Consider the following 16,611-nt stretch of genomic DNA (forward strand, 5'->3'; position numbering starts at 1 on the left):
GTTCTGCTTTGTATGGAATCCACATACTCATAGCCCAGAGTAGACAGTCCCAGCCCTAGCAGACTGTATCCCTGCCCCAGGAATGAGAGTGAATCTATGGCCAGAGGCCCTGAGGCTCTAGCTCTGTTCATCTATCTACAATGTCTAAGTGCCTAGGGCTGCAACTCTGCAGACCCTCCATAGATGCCTTAGATAGGAAATGACAGTGATCTGGAATAACCCAGTGCTCCGCCCAGCCCACACACCTAGAGCCCGGCCAGACTAACAGAACCCAGTGCTCCGCCCAGCCCACACACCTAGAGCCCGGCCAGACTAACAGCACACCCAAGCTTGTATTCCAGATTCATGAGATTTTATTGTCACCACAGGATCAGGATTCATTTTCACCAAAACCCTCCACTGGCTGCTTAAGAGTGGCTGTGACCTCTAGCAAGAGGAAGCAGGCACAGATGAACCAATGTCAATAGTCCCGAGTGCCCCTGAAAGACAGGCAGGGCTGGCTGTCCCCTCCTGCCCACAGCAGATATTTCTAGATCATCAGGCAATGAGGTTTCCTGCCCCCTAGGGACTAGCTCACATGGGGTCCCACTAAGTGTTCGGGAACCCTGGCCATTCCACCTCCCCAAGGTCATTCACACAAAGAGCCATGAAGTGCCTGTCCAGAAGGGAGCTGCCCGATTCTGTAAGGAGTCTATAAGAGAAGAAAAAGAGTTGCCAAAGGGCCTGTCCACACATGGAGCACTAAGTAAGAACAGGGCAGCCAGGCTGGCAGGTATCCAACCACCCCAGCTGATGTGACTTCAAGCAAAAGGTACCCAAAGGCCTATTAGCAGCAACTTCACAAAGCAAGTAAACCAACAGAGTACAGGGTGAGGGATTAGTTCGCAGGGGCAAGGGATCAGCAGCTGCCCACGGGAATGTTCTGCTGAGGCTTGTGGAGGGCACCAGGTGCCCAGGAGAGCTCCCACACAATAGAGCAGCCAAGAGGACCTGCCCGCATATCCCATGGAGTCCGGGCACTCCGGGGAATCAGGCTGACTGCAACGACTACAAAAGCCATGTGCGTCCCCACGGAGGTGGTACTAGAGCAGTGGTTCTCAACCGTTTGCGGGGGTCATATGACCCTTTCACGGGGGCCACCTGTGACTGTCAGAAAACACAGATATTTATATCATATCACAATTCATAACAGTAGCAAAATTACAGTTATGAAGTAGTAATGAAAATAATGTTATGGTTGGGGTCAGCACAACATGAGAATCTGTATTAAAGTCACAGCATTAGGAAGGTTGAGAACCACTGTGCTAGACAGAGTGTAGGACTGAAGCTGGCAGGGCCCGAGGGCCAGCGTAGTAACTCAAGGGTAAGGCCTGCCTATATTCAGCACACAGAGATGACCTCATGGTCAGTGCTATCCTGGCAGAGAGGAGGCATGATGGCTGTTCAGTAGCTCTGAGTAGGCTGTGTCCAGCTCCTCAGTCCTGTTTGTCCTCTCTCTGCCTCCAGGGATAGATGAGCTCTCCGAAGAACAGCTTTCGGCACAGGGTACCCCAGGAGTGCTTGGGATGGCAGCCGCAGCTAGGCAGACGGTAGGTATGCACCACATGGCTATAGGGCAGGGGGTTTATCTGCAAGGGCAGGGTAGTTATCAGTAGGGTGGGCGGTCATTCGTGCTTCAGCTGTGTCTACAAAAGCTCTTGAGGGCGGGCACCCTGGTCCTGACTGGCCCTCTGGAGAATCTTTAGCTAGACAACTGTAGGGCAAGCCCAGCTGCGCTCTGATAAACCTTTGCCTATGGAACAGCCATGCTATCTATACTCGGAGAAGCAGCCCATGTACCACTCTGGTCCCCTGAGGAGGGAATGGTGATGGGCAGCTCAGTGTCTGCCCCACCCTAGGCTCTACTGTTGCTGGGCTTCTGGGAGGAGGATCATACCAGATGCTTCAGCATCTAAGAGTCTTGGATTTGCCCCAAGGTACAACTCAATACCTAGCAAGTCACCCCAAAACATGTTCTACTCCCTTCCACAGGGACTAGAATCTGTGACTGAAAGAGCTAAGGGTTCAAATCCAACAAGAAATGACTATTTGTCATGAGGCCTTTGTAAAGTCATTTCTGTTTCATCACAATCTTAGCACTATGGGACCCACAGCAGCTTCATGATATCTCTGGCCAAGGACAGGGCGCCCCACCCACAGGCTGGACTAGAGTATTAGCTCTGTAGACCACAATAGGTAGTCACAACTCTGCTGGGGAGGCTCCAGACACAGTGAGTTATGGTGCCCAGATGCCTGGGAACCCATCCCTTAGCTCCACTAGGTCCTTCTACCTATATCTGACCTCTGGCTGATATAACACCACAATATCACACCAGCTGACACCAGCTGTCCCAGAACACTGGCAGAATGGGGGGGGGGGGGGTCCCAGGTCTGAGTAGCAGTGAAGCGTAGAGAAGTTCTTACCTGCATCAGGAGGCGGAGGGGCCTGCCTGCCTCCTTTTCCAGAACTCTGAACTTCACACCAGCTATAAGAAAGCAAAGTATTTAGGAAGGAAGGTGGCAACACCCAATCAGCTTTCATTGGTCCCACTGAATGCACTGGGTCAGCAGAGGCTGTTGTAGATGACAATTTCGAACTATAGAAGCCCCTTTGAGCACACCCAGGTGGCAGCAGACCTGCTTGGGCACACAGGGTTCTCTCCTCCTCTACCTTTCCCAGCTGCCTCTATGCTGGGTGGCAGATGCCCTATTAATGGTTCAGTGTCTTACAACTTCTGTGTCTGGCTGATTTAGGAACCCATAGCACCCCTGGCCTATATTTTGGGATCCAGATCTAGGAAATGCCTAGGAAGATGGTTCTTAAAAGAACAGGAAATGGGCCAGGTATGATGGTGCATGCCTTTAATCCCAGCACTCAGGAGCCAGAGGCAGGTGGAACTCTGTGAGTTTGAGGCCAGCCTGGTCTACAGAGTAAGATCCAGGACCTCCAGGGCTACACAGAGAAACCCTGTCTTGAAAACAAATAGCTGAAAATGAAGCTTACTTAAAGCAGTGAGTGGGAAGGGTCAGAACCATAGCCTTCCAAGCAAAGTTAAACTGCCCTGCCCCCAGCTCCAGGCTAAGGAGGAAGAGGTCCTGTATCCCAGGCTATGTCTGGGGCTACTATGGCCCACCTGTTTTTGTGTTCTGAGGTGAAGAAGTGAGGGCAGAGGGTGTTGTGTGGTAACATTGCAAATGCATCTCTGGCCTGGGCCCCTGAGGTTAATGGAGAAATTAGCTAGAAGGATGTTCACAAAATGTTTTATAGGCATTCAGCAGCAGGGAGAAGCCTGAAGGCAGACCTTGAAATTGGTTCAAAGCCAAGGAATGTTGATGTCCTTATCAAAAGGGTCTGAGCTGGCTGGAAGAGTCAAATGGTCATACTGGTCACCTTAAAAATCAACTGAATTGGTGTTGAACATTGGCTATGCTAGATAATCCTAAAGTTCCTGCTGTATCCAAAGCCCCAGAGACAAATGGGTTGCCCATAACAACCTCATGCCTAAAGGAGATAAATTCCACTCAAGGAACATGCTATCAAAACGCAGAGATTTGGAGAGACAGCTTGGGTGATCAGTGAGGATTATACACAGTGCAGGATGAACCTGCTACAGTCTAACAGCGCTCATTCTGGCCTGTCCCTCTAAGGGTGAGGGTCATCAAAAAGCAGACATATAGCCTATAACCACATGGAGACAGACTTCTCTGAGTCTAAGCCATATCCTACACAGACCCTGCAGCAAGCCTCACATATTACAGGGTGATGCCTCCAGTCTTTATGTCTCAGAACTTTCCTCTCCAGGGAGAGAAAAGACAGCATGTGCCAGGACCGAGTCTGTCGTCATGGCCCTGCCTACCATGCCACATACACCAATTCTTTCAGGCAGGAGACACATGAGGTTGGCACAGGTGCTTTTGTAAGGCCTATGGGTATGTTGTATCATGTGTCAGAAGCCAGCCACCCAGCACCCAACACTTACCTGCCAGCCTGTAGGGTCGGCAGAGTCGAAGGCCAAGGGAGTACAGTGGCAGGGCATTGATGAGGTCTACCAGGAGATGGAGTAAGCCCTGCACAGTGATCACCAGGAGCCGGAGCTGTAGCAAAGGTGACATTCAGGGCCACTGACTGGGGCTGAGACCACACATTAGACAGGCCTAGGAGGAGAGCAGCCCAATAGGCTCAGCTCTGGAGGAGAGCTCCTCTCTGAGCCCATCCACCTACTATGTGTCCCAACCTCCCCTGTAGCCAGTCTTCTCCAGGACAGGACCCCCAACTGTTTTAAGACCAGTATATAGTTTCCAGAGAGTTCAGAAGAGCCATGCTGATGTGACCTGAAGGTAGATGGCCTCTTCCCTGTGTGCCCGGCTTAGGCAGTGACCAATCCCAAGTTCCGTAGGCCCCAGAGCAGGAGGTACTGAGCTCACCAGGGTGAATACCAGGTAGTACAAAGCGGTGGTGGGCAGCAAGAAGACCAGGATGGTGAAGAGCAAGGTCCCAATGAACAGCTGTAGAGAAAAGGGACCAGCACGCCTGGCATCACAAAATCCAGACCAGGTAGGCCACTCCATCACTACCCACACACATCTTAAATTACAGTTGAATATTTTGGTCTCCTGAGCTAGCAAGGGACAGCATGTTCCCTTTACCATGAGGGGTGTGTGTCTACATACCCTGTGGACCTGGTGTCTCATGGGGAAACAGCCAGCAGGGTACACAGGCAAATATGATATTAGGAAAAACTGCATGTATCACATCTGAGTAAGCAAATGGAATAAGCCAAAGCAGGTCCTGCAGTATTAGGTAAGTAGGTAGGTCTGCAGGTACCTCCCCCTAGGCCAACTGCTGGAGATTAGCTGCAAGATAGGAGTAGGTTGGTCCCTGGTAGGGTCTAAGTAGCTGCCCTGGCCAGGTAGGTCAGCAGGCTCAAAGCTGTAGGTACCTGGTCAAGATCATAGGAACAAGAATCCACCCGCTGGCGCAGAACATTCCACTTCTTCCCCCGGAACAGACGCCAGAGAGAGGAGAGGCCATAGATCTTCAGGCAGTACAGCCTGTAGGACACAGGCTCATGAGGGCCACACCGCACCCATCCAATTAAACCCTGTCGAGCGCCCACTTGAATACACACATACCTGGCACCGTAGACATAGAAGCAGTAGATGTGGAAGGTAAGAAGGGCGATGATGTCCGAAAAGATGGACAGAGCAACAGTCAGTCCAAGGCAGGCAGAGAGTCCCACATGCCACAGGATGTGCTCAATAAAGGGGGACATAAGGTGGATGTAGCCTGCAGGATGGGGTTTAGCCATAAGTAGTGCCACTGAGGCACTGGGAGCCCACACTTCTGAGAATGGATACCTAATACTACAGGACACAAGTGAGCCAGGCCTAGCCACTGGCCCCAGACTTCGACTTAAGCAGCTAGCCTGTGAAGTTGGCTTCACATAAACAGGAGGCCAGAAAATGGGGGCGGGGGAGAATGGGGCCTGGCTAGGGTTCCCTGTTCTCCTCAACCAGCCCTGCTGAGGTGCCCAACCCTGCCCCAGGCACTCACTGATCCACAGATGGATGTGGTACAGGAAAAAGCGGCCTAGCACCTGATCCAGTGCCCGATTCATCTTGAGCCCAGCAGGAGCACCCATCAGCCACTGCAGCAGATGCTGAAGCTCCTCAGCCACGCGCTACAGGGGCATGGGGCAGGGGAGGGATGACATGGTCACACTGAGGAAAGTGAGTGGGTAGGTTGAGGATTGTCCATAATGGGTTCCCACCTCAGCCAGTCTATCTGGGCAGGACAAAGGCAGCCTGGACTTTTTTCCAAGGTTCAGAATCATTGTATTTTTAATTAAACAGGGTCTCACTATATAGTTCTGGCTGTCTTAGAACTCACTGTGTAGACTAGGATGGCCTCAAACTCATAGAGATCCACCTGCCTCAGCCTCTCAAGTGCCAGGATTAAAGGTGTGTACCAAAGTCTTCTAACTTTGGACAGAAACAGTATTTCCCAAATTAGTCTGGCCACTGGACCACTGACCACAAATGACTTCCAAGATCCCGGTTTGAGGACTCTTCTAAACAGGCTGGAATACATAAACCAATCCATGAACCATCTACCTCAACCTGAGAACTCCCTTCATCATCTTATACTGCTGCTTTAGCCCTGGACCCATAGGGTCCTAAGCCCATGATACCTGGATATTGCTGAGGTGGAACAGACCATGGCTCAATTCAAACCACACTTGAGAAATACTGAATCCCTTCATTAAAGGCTTCACCATACCACTTGCTACCAGAGATTAGGGCTACCTAGCCACGGAGAGCAATCTTGGCTGAGTGAGAGGCTGTCAGGCTTATCAGAGACTTGGCAAGCAGGTGAGAACAGCGGAGGGCAAGGCCCTCAGAGGAAAGACAAAATTGAGTGCAGTGGACAGCACAGGGACTCCAACGACAAGCAGGGATGCTGGTCCTGGCTAAGGGATGCTCTACTCTGTCACCAAGGTGAGGCCACAGGAGTAATCCCTTTTGTTTGTTTGTTTTTTAAGACAGTTTCTTTATATAACCTTGGCTGTCCTGAAATTCACTGTATTGACCAGGGTGGCTTCACGCTCACAGAGATCTGCCTGTCTCTGCCTCTTGAGTACTAGGATTAAAGGTGTGCACCACTACTGTCCAGTCCACAAAAGTAACTCTTATATCCCTGCATGCTTTTCCCAAAGCCTCTTGCAACCCTGTGCAAAAGCCTCAGGACCACCAGGGAGGAGAGCAAAACCTTCTTTATAAATAGGTCTTATTTAATATTTAAAGGATAAAAGCCTGGCAGCGGAAAGAGACTCCATTTTTTAATTAAATATTTATGGGTTGGTTTTTTTTTTTTTTTTTTTTTGCAATTTTGCAAAAAGGAAAATTCAAACAAAGCTGGCCAAGAAACAGAATATAGAAACAGCCTCACCCTTTTACCCAGCTCCAGCTTCTCTTTCCTACTGGGATGACCTCCACAGATCTCACAAAGCTGAGAGGAGCCCACTGCTGCCCTAGATTCCTGGCCTGGCAACAAACAGACCTAGCACGCATCTGCACCGATGGAGAGGAAGCAGAACCCCCAAGGCTTCCACAGTAGAGACTGCTTTGACTCTACTGAAGATGAGATGGAGACCTGAAAAGTTCCAAGGCTGGGTAGAAATGAGGTGAAGGGACCAGCGTGAACGTGCTGTACATACTGTGTAGGGGAACACAGGGAGTAGAGAGGACAAGCCTGTGCCTCTTGGTTCCAGTGTAAGAGCAATCTGGCAATTACATGGCCAGACCAGCAATAGCCCTGAGCCAGAGCTGTCCTGAGGTTGGCTTTCATCTGGAAGATCAGCTTAGCATGGAAAAGAGGCCCATGAAAGCTTCAACCAAAGCGGCCCCTAGATACTGCCACCTTCAAGAAGGGGCAGCATGCACTTCACCAATGCTGCCCTGAGAGACATAGGTCCCAAGAGCCAGGAAATTTCTCAGGCTAGGGCCAAAGGCTAGGTCTCTAGGGTGAGGACAGGGAAGAACTGTTCCTGCCTGCTGAAGTATTGCCCAAGAAGATTCCCAACCCTCAGGAAGCTGGGCTCCACCCAAATCCACTCACATCAGCCACAGGGACCAGGGCATTGGCCAGCTGTCCAATTCGGTTATTGCTGTGGAGCCAAGAGAGCAGCAGCAGGCCAAGGGCCACATCCAGTAGCACAGAAACCAGCATGTTGGCCTTCCTGGAAAGAAAGTCGGGGAAAACACAGCTAGACACAGCCTGTGACCTGAGAGAGGCCTAGCTGGAGGCACAATGCAGAAGCAGAGGTGAATAAGAGGATGGGCCACCCCACCCTTTCTTGTAAAGGAAACCATACCTCATCAGCTGCATGGGACTCTGGGCTTTCTCGGTGCTGAAGATCAACGAGAGGTGCTTCAGCCGGTGCCGGAGCTGCTCACAAGTGGAGAGCTTGCTTCTGATGAAAGAAAGGGGCCACAGCTTCCATAGCCTGGGAAGAATATAAGAGCTGAGACTGACACCTCCAGCCTTAGGTTCTTTGGTTTCCCAGCCAGGGTCCCTCACTCTAGAAAGAGCCAGAGCCACTCACCTGAGCCCTCAAAGCTCAGCAAGGCCCAGGCAAATGTGAAGACCAACACAGCCAAGCAAGGATGCATAGGTGTGAAATGCACAGCACCTTCCTGACCCGCACCACCAACTATGCTTACAGCTCCTACAGAGCTGGACCCCTTGCAGAGCCTCAGGCACACCTGAGCTCACCAGCTAAAACAAAAGATGAGTATCAAGATAGCTGAAAAGATAGCCAGGCGTGGTGGCACATACCTTTAATCCCAGGACTCAGGAAGTGGAGGCAAACAGATCCCGAGTTTGGTGAGGGCTACCCTCCCTCCAAAAGATGGCCTTAAAGTATTGGGAGTGGAGGGGAAGTATTAGGTCATTCCCATCCACCTAGGACTTGCCCTGCCTACTAGATGGTAACCAGCTCAGCAAGGTTCTCCTGGGCTTTCCAGTAAGACTGACTTTCTCACAAAGGAAGCACTGAGATGTTTCCACAGATGCTCACATAGTAAGGGATGTCTTCAAGCCAAGGAAGAAGAAAGTGCCTGATAGCAATTGGGCTGCGCTCATGTGAAACAGGAGAGCAAGGTTGAGGAGCAAAAAGAACAGCAGCAGGAGCCAGGAGGGACCCAAGGGCTCCTAGGATGTGCAGGGCACAAAGTCATGAAAAGTAGAGAGGAGCTTTATTCTGTAGTGACAGCCTTGCCTGTCCATCAGCACTCATGGCCACTGACTCTTATCTGATGAGCAGGCTAGTGCCTGCATTCACTACACAGGCATCTCTTCACCTTTCTTGAGTCTCTTGAGAGGATAAGGAAAACTAAGGACCTTCTCTGATGTAATGGAACCAGGCCCAGACAAACCTTCACCTTAATTCTAAAGTTGTCACAAAAGTCTACAGCATACATCAAGATACCCAGCACCTCCTGCAACCTAAAATGTATCCCTATAGGTTACCCAGGGCTTCCTTTCTGGGACAGTATCCTAAGGTCACCAGAGCCCCTGGAAAAGGCAAGCCAGATCCCACACTAGACACTAGTCTGCAGATCTAAAGGGAGGGCAGAGTGGAAAGAACACTACAGCTGTTCCTTGTGGGCAGCATGGGCAGCAACACCAAGGAAACATCTTCTTAGGCTGGAGACATAGCTCATCTGGTAGAGTGTTTGTCCAGTACTATGATGGCTTACATTTGATCCCAGCTCTCTGGTGGCAGAGAGAGGTGGACCTGTGAGTTCCAAGTCAGACTGGTCTACATAGAGTTTTCCAGGACAGCCAGGACTACATAGTGACACACTGCCTCAAAATAGATAGATAGATAGATAGATAGATAGATAGATAGATAGATAGATAATAGTAATGGTCATTTTTAGCTGCACAGCAAGTTTGTGCCCACCTTGAGATATATGAAAACCCTGTCTTATTTTTAAAAGAGAGTTAAACCACACATACCACACACATGGGTATGGGTATGAGAGGAAAGGGTCCCCAGGCCCTCATCCTCATTCACAAGCTAAACTAAAAAAGCCTACTGTTACCCAGCATTCCAAGGACTTGGGACTTTTCCAAACTGCTCACCAGGCCAGCAACCCATGATTCTAGAGATCCCATGTGGGGACCACCACCCCAGGCAACTGGCTAGCCGGAGAAGAACTGCATTAGCACAGGAAGCCAGATATGGGGAAAACAGAAAAGCAGGAGACTGGGCAGCTCTGTGTTCTCACAGGTTGGCCAGGCAGGGCAGATATTGGCCTTTAATCCACCACTTCCAAAGGCAGAGTTTGAGGCCAGCCTGGTCCACATAGCGAGTTCCAGGCCAGCCAAGGCTATATAGCCGAGACCTTGTCCCAAACCAAAAACAGTAAGATAAGCTGAAGAGTTGGTACAGTGATTTGGAACACTTGTTGCTCTTATAAAGACACAGGTTTAATTCCTAGCACCCACACTATGGCTCAGAACCATCTATAACCCCAGTCTCAGGAGATCTGACCCTCTCTTCTGACTAGGGATGCACATGATTCATAAATGCACACAAACATTTATACATACAATTTTTTTTTTGAGACAGGGTTTTTCTATGTAATATCCCTGGCTGCCCTGGACTCAATTTGTGGACCAGGCTGGCCTTGAGTTCACAGAAATCCGCCTGCCTCTGCCTCCCGAGTGCTGGGATTAAAGGCATGCACCACCATTGCCCGGCTACATGTAAGTTTTTTAAAAGTGCAAGAACCCAGTTTTGTGTTCATCAGATTTCTCTTTTCGGTGCTTGAACTGTCTGCAATTCATTCTATACCCAACTGAATGGGCCTCACACAATCAGTCTCCAGGAACAGCAGCCTCTACTAGGACATCCTCTAAGATGCAAAGAGAAGGAAGGAAAGAGGAGAACTGGGTCCCAGGAACATGAGCCTCCGGATGGACCCTCTGGCTGTCAATGCCACTACACACTGAAGAGAAAGCCTGTGGTTCTCAAGAGACCAATTTGTTGTTCTACCTTTCCTGTCTAAGGCACCTACCGGCAAGCACTAGCTGCTGAGATCAGGGACAGCAGAGAAGCCAGCAGCAGGCAGACAGGCCCAGAGGCCCGCTTTGCCAACTCCACAAGTATACTGGCCTCCACTCCCTCTGATTGCCAGTGGCTCAAGCGTACGGGTCCCTCATCAAATTGGTCATTTCGGAAGAGTATCTCGCTGCGTGCCACAGTGTCAAAGATGTCAGCTAGGCCTCCAGTGCTGGCTGTGGTGTCTCCAATCTGGCAGTCAGGCAGTACCGGGGGTGGATGCAGCCAGGAGAGCAGCAGCTTTCGCTGATCATAGAAAATGAGCATGACCTGGTCTTCAGTGGGTGTGTCCAGCGTGTTAGCCATCTGATGGTAAGTGGCCTTACAGCTCCAGAGTCTGGTACCCCTCTCCCGGCAGAGCTGCAACCAGGGATCATGGGAGAAGATGGCACCCAGGCCCTCTAGGAAATTCCCCAGACTCTCCTCTGGTTCCTGCTGACGGTGGCACCAGGTGCCTAGCACAGCCACTTGTACTTGGCTGGCCTTCTGGACCTGGGCCAGGAGCTCCTTGACTTGGATGGGGATGAAGGGAAAGTGCACCACAGCCAGGATCACAGCACTACTCTGTCCTGGGACCCACCGTCCCACTAACAGGCCACTGTCTGCCGAGGCACAGCATGTGGGGAAGAAGGCCTTGAGCACCATGCCTGGGGCCCTGCAAGAGATGAGAAAGTGTTGGTTTAGAGCTGCTGTGGCTGGCAGCACAGTGCCTGCAAGATGCTGGACCATGCTTACAGACCGTCATTCACCCAGCCACAGGTTGGGAAAGCACAGTTCTGGATTTGGTGGGTCATGGCTATGCATCTCCCAGGGACTGAACTCTTCCAGTCACTGCCCTAGGAAGCAGCAGCTATCTGTGTGATGGCAGGGCAGGGCTTCCTCATGTTCCAAGGCAAGCAGCCTGAAGCAGGGCAAAGTGAGATACAGATACTATTGACTGACAATAGTGTGGGGCTGAGCCTGAGGGCTTTAATGAGAAAGGCCTCCTTATGAATGTCATCTGTATAAGCACACAGTAAGAGCATGTACACAAATCATAACTTTACAAACCAGAAGCCAACCAGCTGTGTAATGCACACCTGTAATTCCAGCAGTGGAGAGGTGGAGGCAGGAGTACCAGTTCAAGACCAGCCTTCAAAAGATGAAGGGGTTGGGGGGAGATGGCTCTTGACTACAGTCTCAGTACTTAGGAGGCTAAAGCAGGAAGATCACTGAGTTCAAGACCAGCTAGGCCTACACATGAATTTCAGGGAAGCCTGTCATACAAAATAAAGCCCTGTCTCAAACAGCAACAAACTGGATTTACTTAAGCAAGAGTTAAGATAAAATTTTAAAGCCTGGGACTGGAAAGCTACTCAGAGGTTTATAGCTCTTGTTGCTCTTGTCAAGGGCCTGAGTTTGATGCCCAGCACCCGCATGGTGGTTCACAACTATTCATAACTCCAGTTCTAGCAGACCTGGCACATGTGTGGTTATACATACATACATGCAGGCAAAACCTCATAAAGTAAAATTTAAAAGATATTAAGCACGTTTTGGAGGGCCAGGGATAGTTTTCAATGGTAGAGGGCTTGGTTAGCATGACCAACATTCTGAATTTGATCTCAAATACCACCAAATAACCAAAAAAGAAAAATAAAAGCGAACCAAACAAACTTATTTGGGGGCTCAGAAAAAGTGGATGTACACAGAGCACTGGTCCTAAGGCCGAGTGTAAGGTCTTGCTTGAAGAAGCCTCTACTCCTATAACAGGGAGCATGTACTCCTGGGGCTGAAAACTCATCAATCCCTGAGCTTGCCTCTAGTCAGGATTTGAAATCCCACCAATCCCCACCCTGAAAAACTTGGTCCCCCAGCCCCCAAGAAATCCTGTATAAGCCTGCTTCTCACTCAGCTCTTGGCTACTGCTGGCCCAAGCAGAGGTAGCTTTCATTTTGTGTCGTTCCCAATAAATCTCTTGTATGAGGCTTGTTGTGTAGTATGACTTTGTACTATTCCTTGGCTCCAGGCTGCCAGGATACCTTTCCCCTCAGAGCTGTAACACAGAGACTCAGTCTCAAAAAGTAAGTAAAGAAGGGGTTGGAGATGTAGCTTAGTGGTAGCAGGATCTGCTCTGCCCTCTACTCTCCTGAGGTACCTTTGGGAGGTACTCATCTTTCTCTGGAATCCTTGGCAGCTACCCTGAGATGGGGCTCCCAGCAGAGCAGTATTTCTCTCCATGAAAGAATGACCGAATTTTCTCTGAGGGAACACCAGTCCTCCTGATCTCTAGGCTCTTGGTGTGAGCATCAAGAACTACCACAGCACTACAGATCCTTTCCTGTGGACCCTACACCTTTCCTTCCACAGAAAGGAGCAATTTGGACAGTGTGGGCTTCCTTCTCTTGTGCCTGCTGAAGTGAACTGCTTGGAATGTTTGGCAAGGTTCTGGTGCCTACATATGCCTTTCTTTAGTCAATACACACCTTGCCCATGCCAAGTGAAGGACACAGCAACCGTGAGCAAAGACCTCCATTTTTTGGATCCTTTCCTGAGGGAGGACCAGATCCTGGGCTGAAGCCCAGTTCCCTGGTCTAATGTTCACAGAAAGCAACTGGAGATGAGGGGACAGACAGTAGCACAAGTGGTGGTGGTAGCTGTCCCATAGACAAATCCCCAGAGCTTGAGAGACCCAGATGCAGCTGCTCCCTACAGGTATGCCAGCCCAAAGAAGCCTTCACATGAACAATGTGGCAAAGCTTTTTGTTTTTGTGATACTGAGGCTTAGACTTAGGATTTCATATGAACTATATAACTCGGCCCAACGCTGAGAGGATTTACGGGGACCCAGCACTGTAAGACTTCCAAGTGCTGTTACTGATAAAAAGAACAGCCCAAGCCTGAAAAAGCCATTCCCAGGTGGGTCAAGTAAAAAAAGCCTCAGGAAGCCTCTCCATAGAACTCCCAAGTCAGAAGTCTCCAGTAAAATAAAACTCTAAAAGTGCCTGGAGGAAGCAGGCAACTGGTGGGTGTCCATAGAGAAAACCTCATGCCCAACACCAGGCCAGGCCAAATCCCCATAGCCAGTGTCAAGAACCAATTTCTCTTGTCCCTTGAGTAAGCCCTCCAGAAGGGCACATCATGGGGCAGTAATGCACTGTTAAAAATACTAGGGGGCTGGAGAGATGGCTCAGCGGCTAAGAGCACTGCTTGTTCTTCCAGAGGTCCTGAGTTCAATTCCCAGCAACCACATGGTGGCTCACAACCATCTGTAATGGGATCTGGCGCCCTCTTCTGGTGTGTCTGAAGACAGCTACAGTGTATTCATCATATATATAAAATAAATAAAATATTAAAAAAAAAATACTAGAGCCATTCTGCCTGTAAGAGCCCCAGTGGGCCACTGTCACAGAGGACCTTCAGCACAGCCCAAGCGCCTGTTCAATAACCTTGTAAGGACACAACAGCTCAGAGAAATACCCTCTGACTCTCCTGGGGGACACTTCACATGAACTAAGGAAAAATGCTCACAACAGTGTTGGAAGAGACATGCCCTTGGTCTAATTATAAACATGTTGCAAAGGCTGGTTTTGAGTCTGTTCACAATGCATAAATCCACTGTGCCCTATACACACTATGTATGTGCACATCCTTTTTGTAGAACATGCTTCATTTACAGTTTACCTTAAAAAAGCAAAAAAGCTCAGGTTAAAGGAAAGAAGGTGGAAGGCAGAGAGACCTTGGTGCTCTGATCTGTGGGGTACCGAGAGAACTCAAGTTATGAGGCAAATTCCCACCCTCACTCCCAACTCAGCCTCCAGAAGCACTGAAGTGTAATGTGCTTACACTGGGCTGCTGAGATTCCAGCAGCAGAAAAAGATGAAAGAGCGGGCGATCAATACAACAGGTGGGAGGCTGGAGAGAGAAGGCAGAAACCTGGGATGTGCGAACACCTTTAAAGATGCTGATTAAAAGAACTGCCCAAGCCTGGAAAAGCAGCCTTTGCTAAGAAGGAGTCAGTTCCCTCCCCGACAGCCCATTCCCCAGGAGGGTTAAATAAGAGGCCCCAGGAAGTCTCTCCACAGAACTCCGACTTCAGCAGATGCAGAGCTACAGCTTACCTCCCCTACTAGGAACAGGTTTGAGGGATGGCCAGCCCAGTTAAGAGAGGCCTGGGACATCATAGCTGAAACTTTACTTCGTGATTCTTTGTGAGGGTTAATATTTACCCCACATTCAAAATGAACGCCCCTCCCACCCCCCCACCCCCCAAATCCCACTTTTCTGACTAGAGATGTAGTCAGTTGGTAGGGAGCTTGTCTAGCCTGCACGGGACCCTGTGTTCAGTCCCCAGGACCTCACAGACCGGTGGTAGTAGTGCATATCTGTAATCGGAAGGTGGCCGGAGGACGAGCAAAACTTCAAGGTCATCATCCTTTGCTACACTAGGATTCTGAGGCCAACCTAGCCTATAGGAGAACCTGTCCAGAAAGACATTTTTGTCCCTGTAAATGCTTTCCTTTTTCATTTCTAAAGGAGGGGTAAATCTGTTTCTGCTCTTTACTGGAGTCGATAAATAGGAATGCGCCTCAGCCGGTGCCCCAAGAATCTTCCAGCTAGTTCCCCGTCAGGAGGGGAGGAGGGGCCTCTTGGTGCCCTCAAGTTCCGGACAGCAGGCCCAGACAGACCCACAACGGGTGCCGCTGAGCCAGGAGGTCAGCTGCACGGTTGCCGCCGCTCCCTCCACCCCGGCCTCCGGTTTCCCATCTCAGTCTCAGGAGCCAGGCACTGAGGACCAACAGGCCTGCGCTGCCTCGGGATTTCCTCCTCTTCCTCTCCCGGTCCCGCCACCCGCTAGTGCTCACCGGCAGGTCCCCCGGGCCGCGTCCCCGAGCGGTAGGGAAAGCACTGGGTTGGGCACCGCGTTCGGCGGGCCCGGGAGGACGAAGGTGTTGGTGGCCCCCAGGCCCGCCGCGGGACACCAGCACCATTTCCGCCGGCTCCGCGCATTGTCGCGCGACGGTCCGGTCCCCAAACGTGCCCGGGCTGTCCATCGCCTGAGCCCGAGAGTTCCGTGCGCGCGGCTCCTGTCATCAAAGCTACCCTCGCTGTAAATGTCCTGAAAGATCGGGTGAATCCAGACTTTGAGGACCGAGGTAGTCGCTTTGTTCTTACCGCCATACCTTGCCTGACCTCCAAAGCCCGCGCCTTCCCAACTGTCTCTCTCCATTGCGGGTAGGGTGCACGCTGACCTATGTGGGCCGCATAGTCCGAAAGCAATATCCCTAACAACGCAACAACTAATGTTTATTGAGCATGTACTTACAAGCAGAGTTTCTTTCATTGAACGTTAACCCCCCACAACATAATGATCAGGGCATATTAAGTTAACCTGGGGGAGTGATGTGTGGTGACCTCAAGGTTCAGAAGACAGTCTGGGTGCCACCCCACACCCTGAAGGGGCAAAAGCAGGCACTTTGCTCCTTCCCTCATTGAGATCATGGGTGAGACCTAGATTCTCACTGAGTAAGCTCTTCACAAACACACACACACACACACACACACACACACACACACACACACACACACCTCCTCTTCTAGATCTCATCTGTAAGGTGGGAGGAAAGGCTACTGTTTTCCTGTCTTGAATGGAAGGGTATGAAAGAACCTGTGCTACCCAGAACCATCCCAGCACCCCACCCAAGAGCTCAAAAGTGGTTTGGACTTGAATTGGAGGGAAAACTGAAGACATCTTTCAAAACAGGGAGTGTATAGAAGAATGCTGAAGACTCAATCAACCCTTGCCATGTGCCCCTACCAGAACAAAGTAAGAACACATGTAGGGCTTTCCCCTCTGATTTGCCTACTTCTTACCTCTCTGTTGGGTCCAGAGTGCTGTTGGTGGCTCCAGAATGGGGATATTTTTGAAGCTGGGGGGAACGCTAATGGACCACACCCTTCC

General features: G+C 50.5%; 1 protein-coding gene across 4 annotated transcripts; it reads right to left on the reverse strand.

The window, feature by feature from the left end:
- Window positions 1-330: 330 nt before the first annotated feature.
- Pigq (phosphatidylinositol glycan anchor biosynthesis class Q) lies at window positions 331-16,609 on the reverse strand. Of its 4 annotated transcripts, none has more exons than XM_076937110.1 (11): window positions 16,524-16,609; window positions 10,627-11,325; window positions 7,914-8,045; window positions 7,658-7,778; window positions 5,594-5,720; window positions 5,173-5,326; window positions 4,980-5,091; window positions 4,465-4,545; window positions 4,020-4,134; window positions 2,464-2,525; window positions 331-1,628 (listed from the first exon to the last, which is right to left on the reverse strand). In XM_076937110.1, the coding sequence occupies exons 2-11, from the start codon at window positions 11,313-11,315 to the stop codon at window positions 1,476-1,478; spliced, it is 1,746 nt and encodes a 581-aa protein (XP_076793225.1). In that variant the 5' UTR covers window positions 11,316-11,325; window positions 16,524-16,609; the 3' UTR covers window positions 331-1,475. The 4 variants fall into 4 exon arrangements, with proteins under 4 accessions (XP_076793225.1, XP_034362508.1, XP_076793226.1 ...); XM_034506617.2 differs by lacking the exon at window positions 16,524-16,609 and adding an exon at window positions 15,515-15,678; XM_076937111.1 differs by lacking the exons at window positions 10,627-11,325; window positions 16,524-16,609 and adding an exon at window positions 15,515-15,894.
- Between the last annotated feature and the right edge of the window lie 2 nt (window positions 16,610-16,611).

The sequence above is a fragment of the Arvicanthis niloticus genome, chromosome 6 (assembly GCF_011762505.2).
Source record: "Arvicanthis niloticus isolate mArvNil1 chromosome 6, mArvNil1.pat.X, whole genome shotgun sequence".
In the NCBI taxonomy this organism is placed as follows: domain Eukaryota; kingdom Metazoa; phylum Chordata; class Mammalia; order Rodentia; family Muridae; genus Arvicanthis; species Arvicanthis niloticus.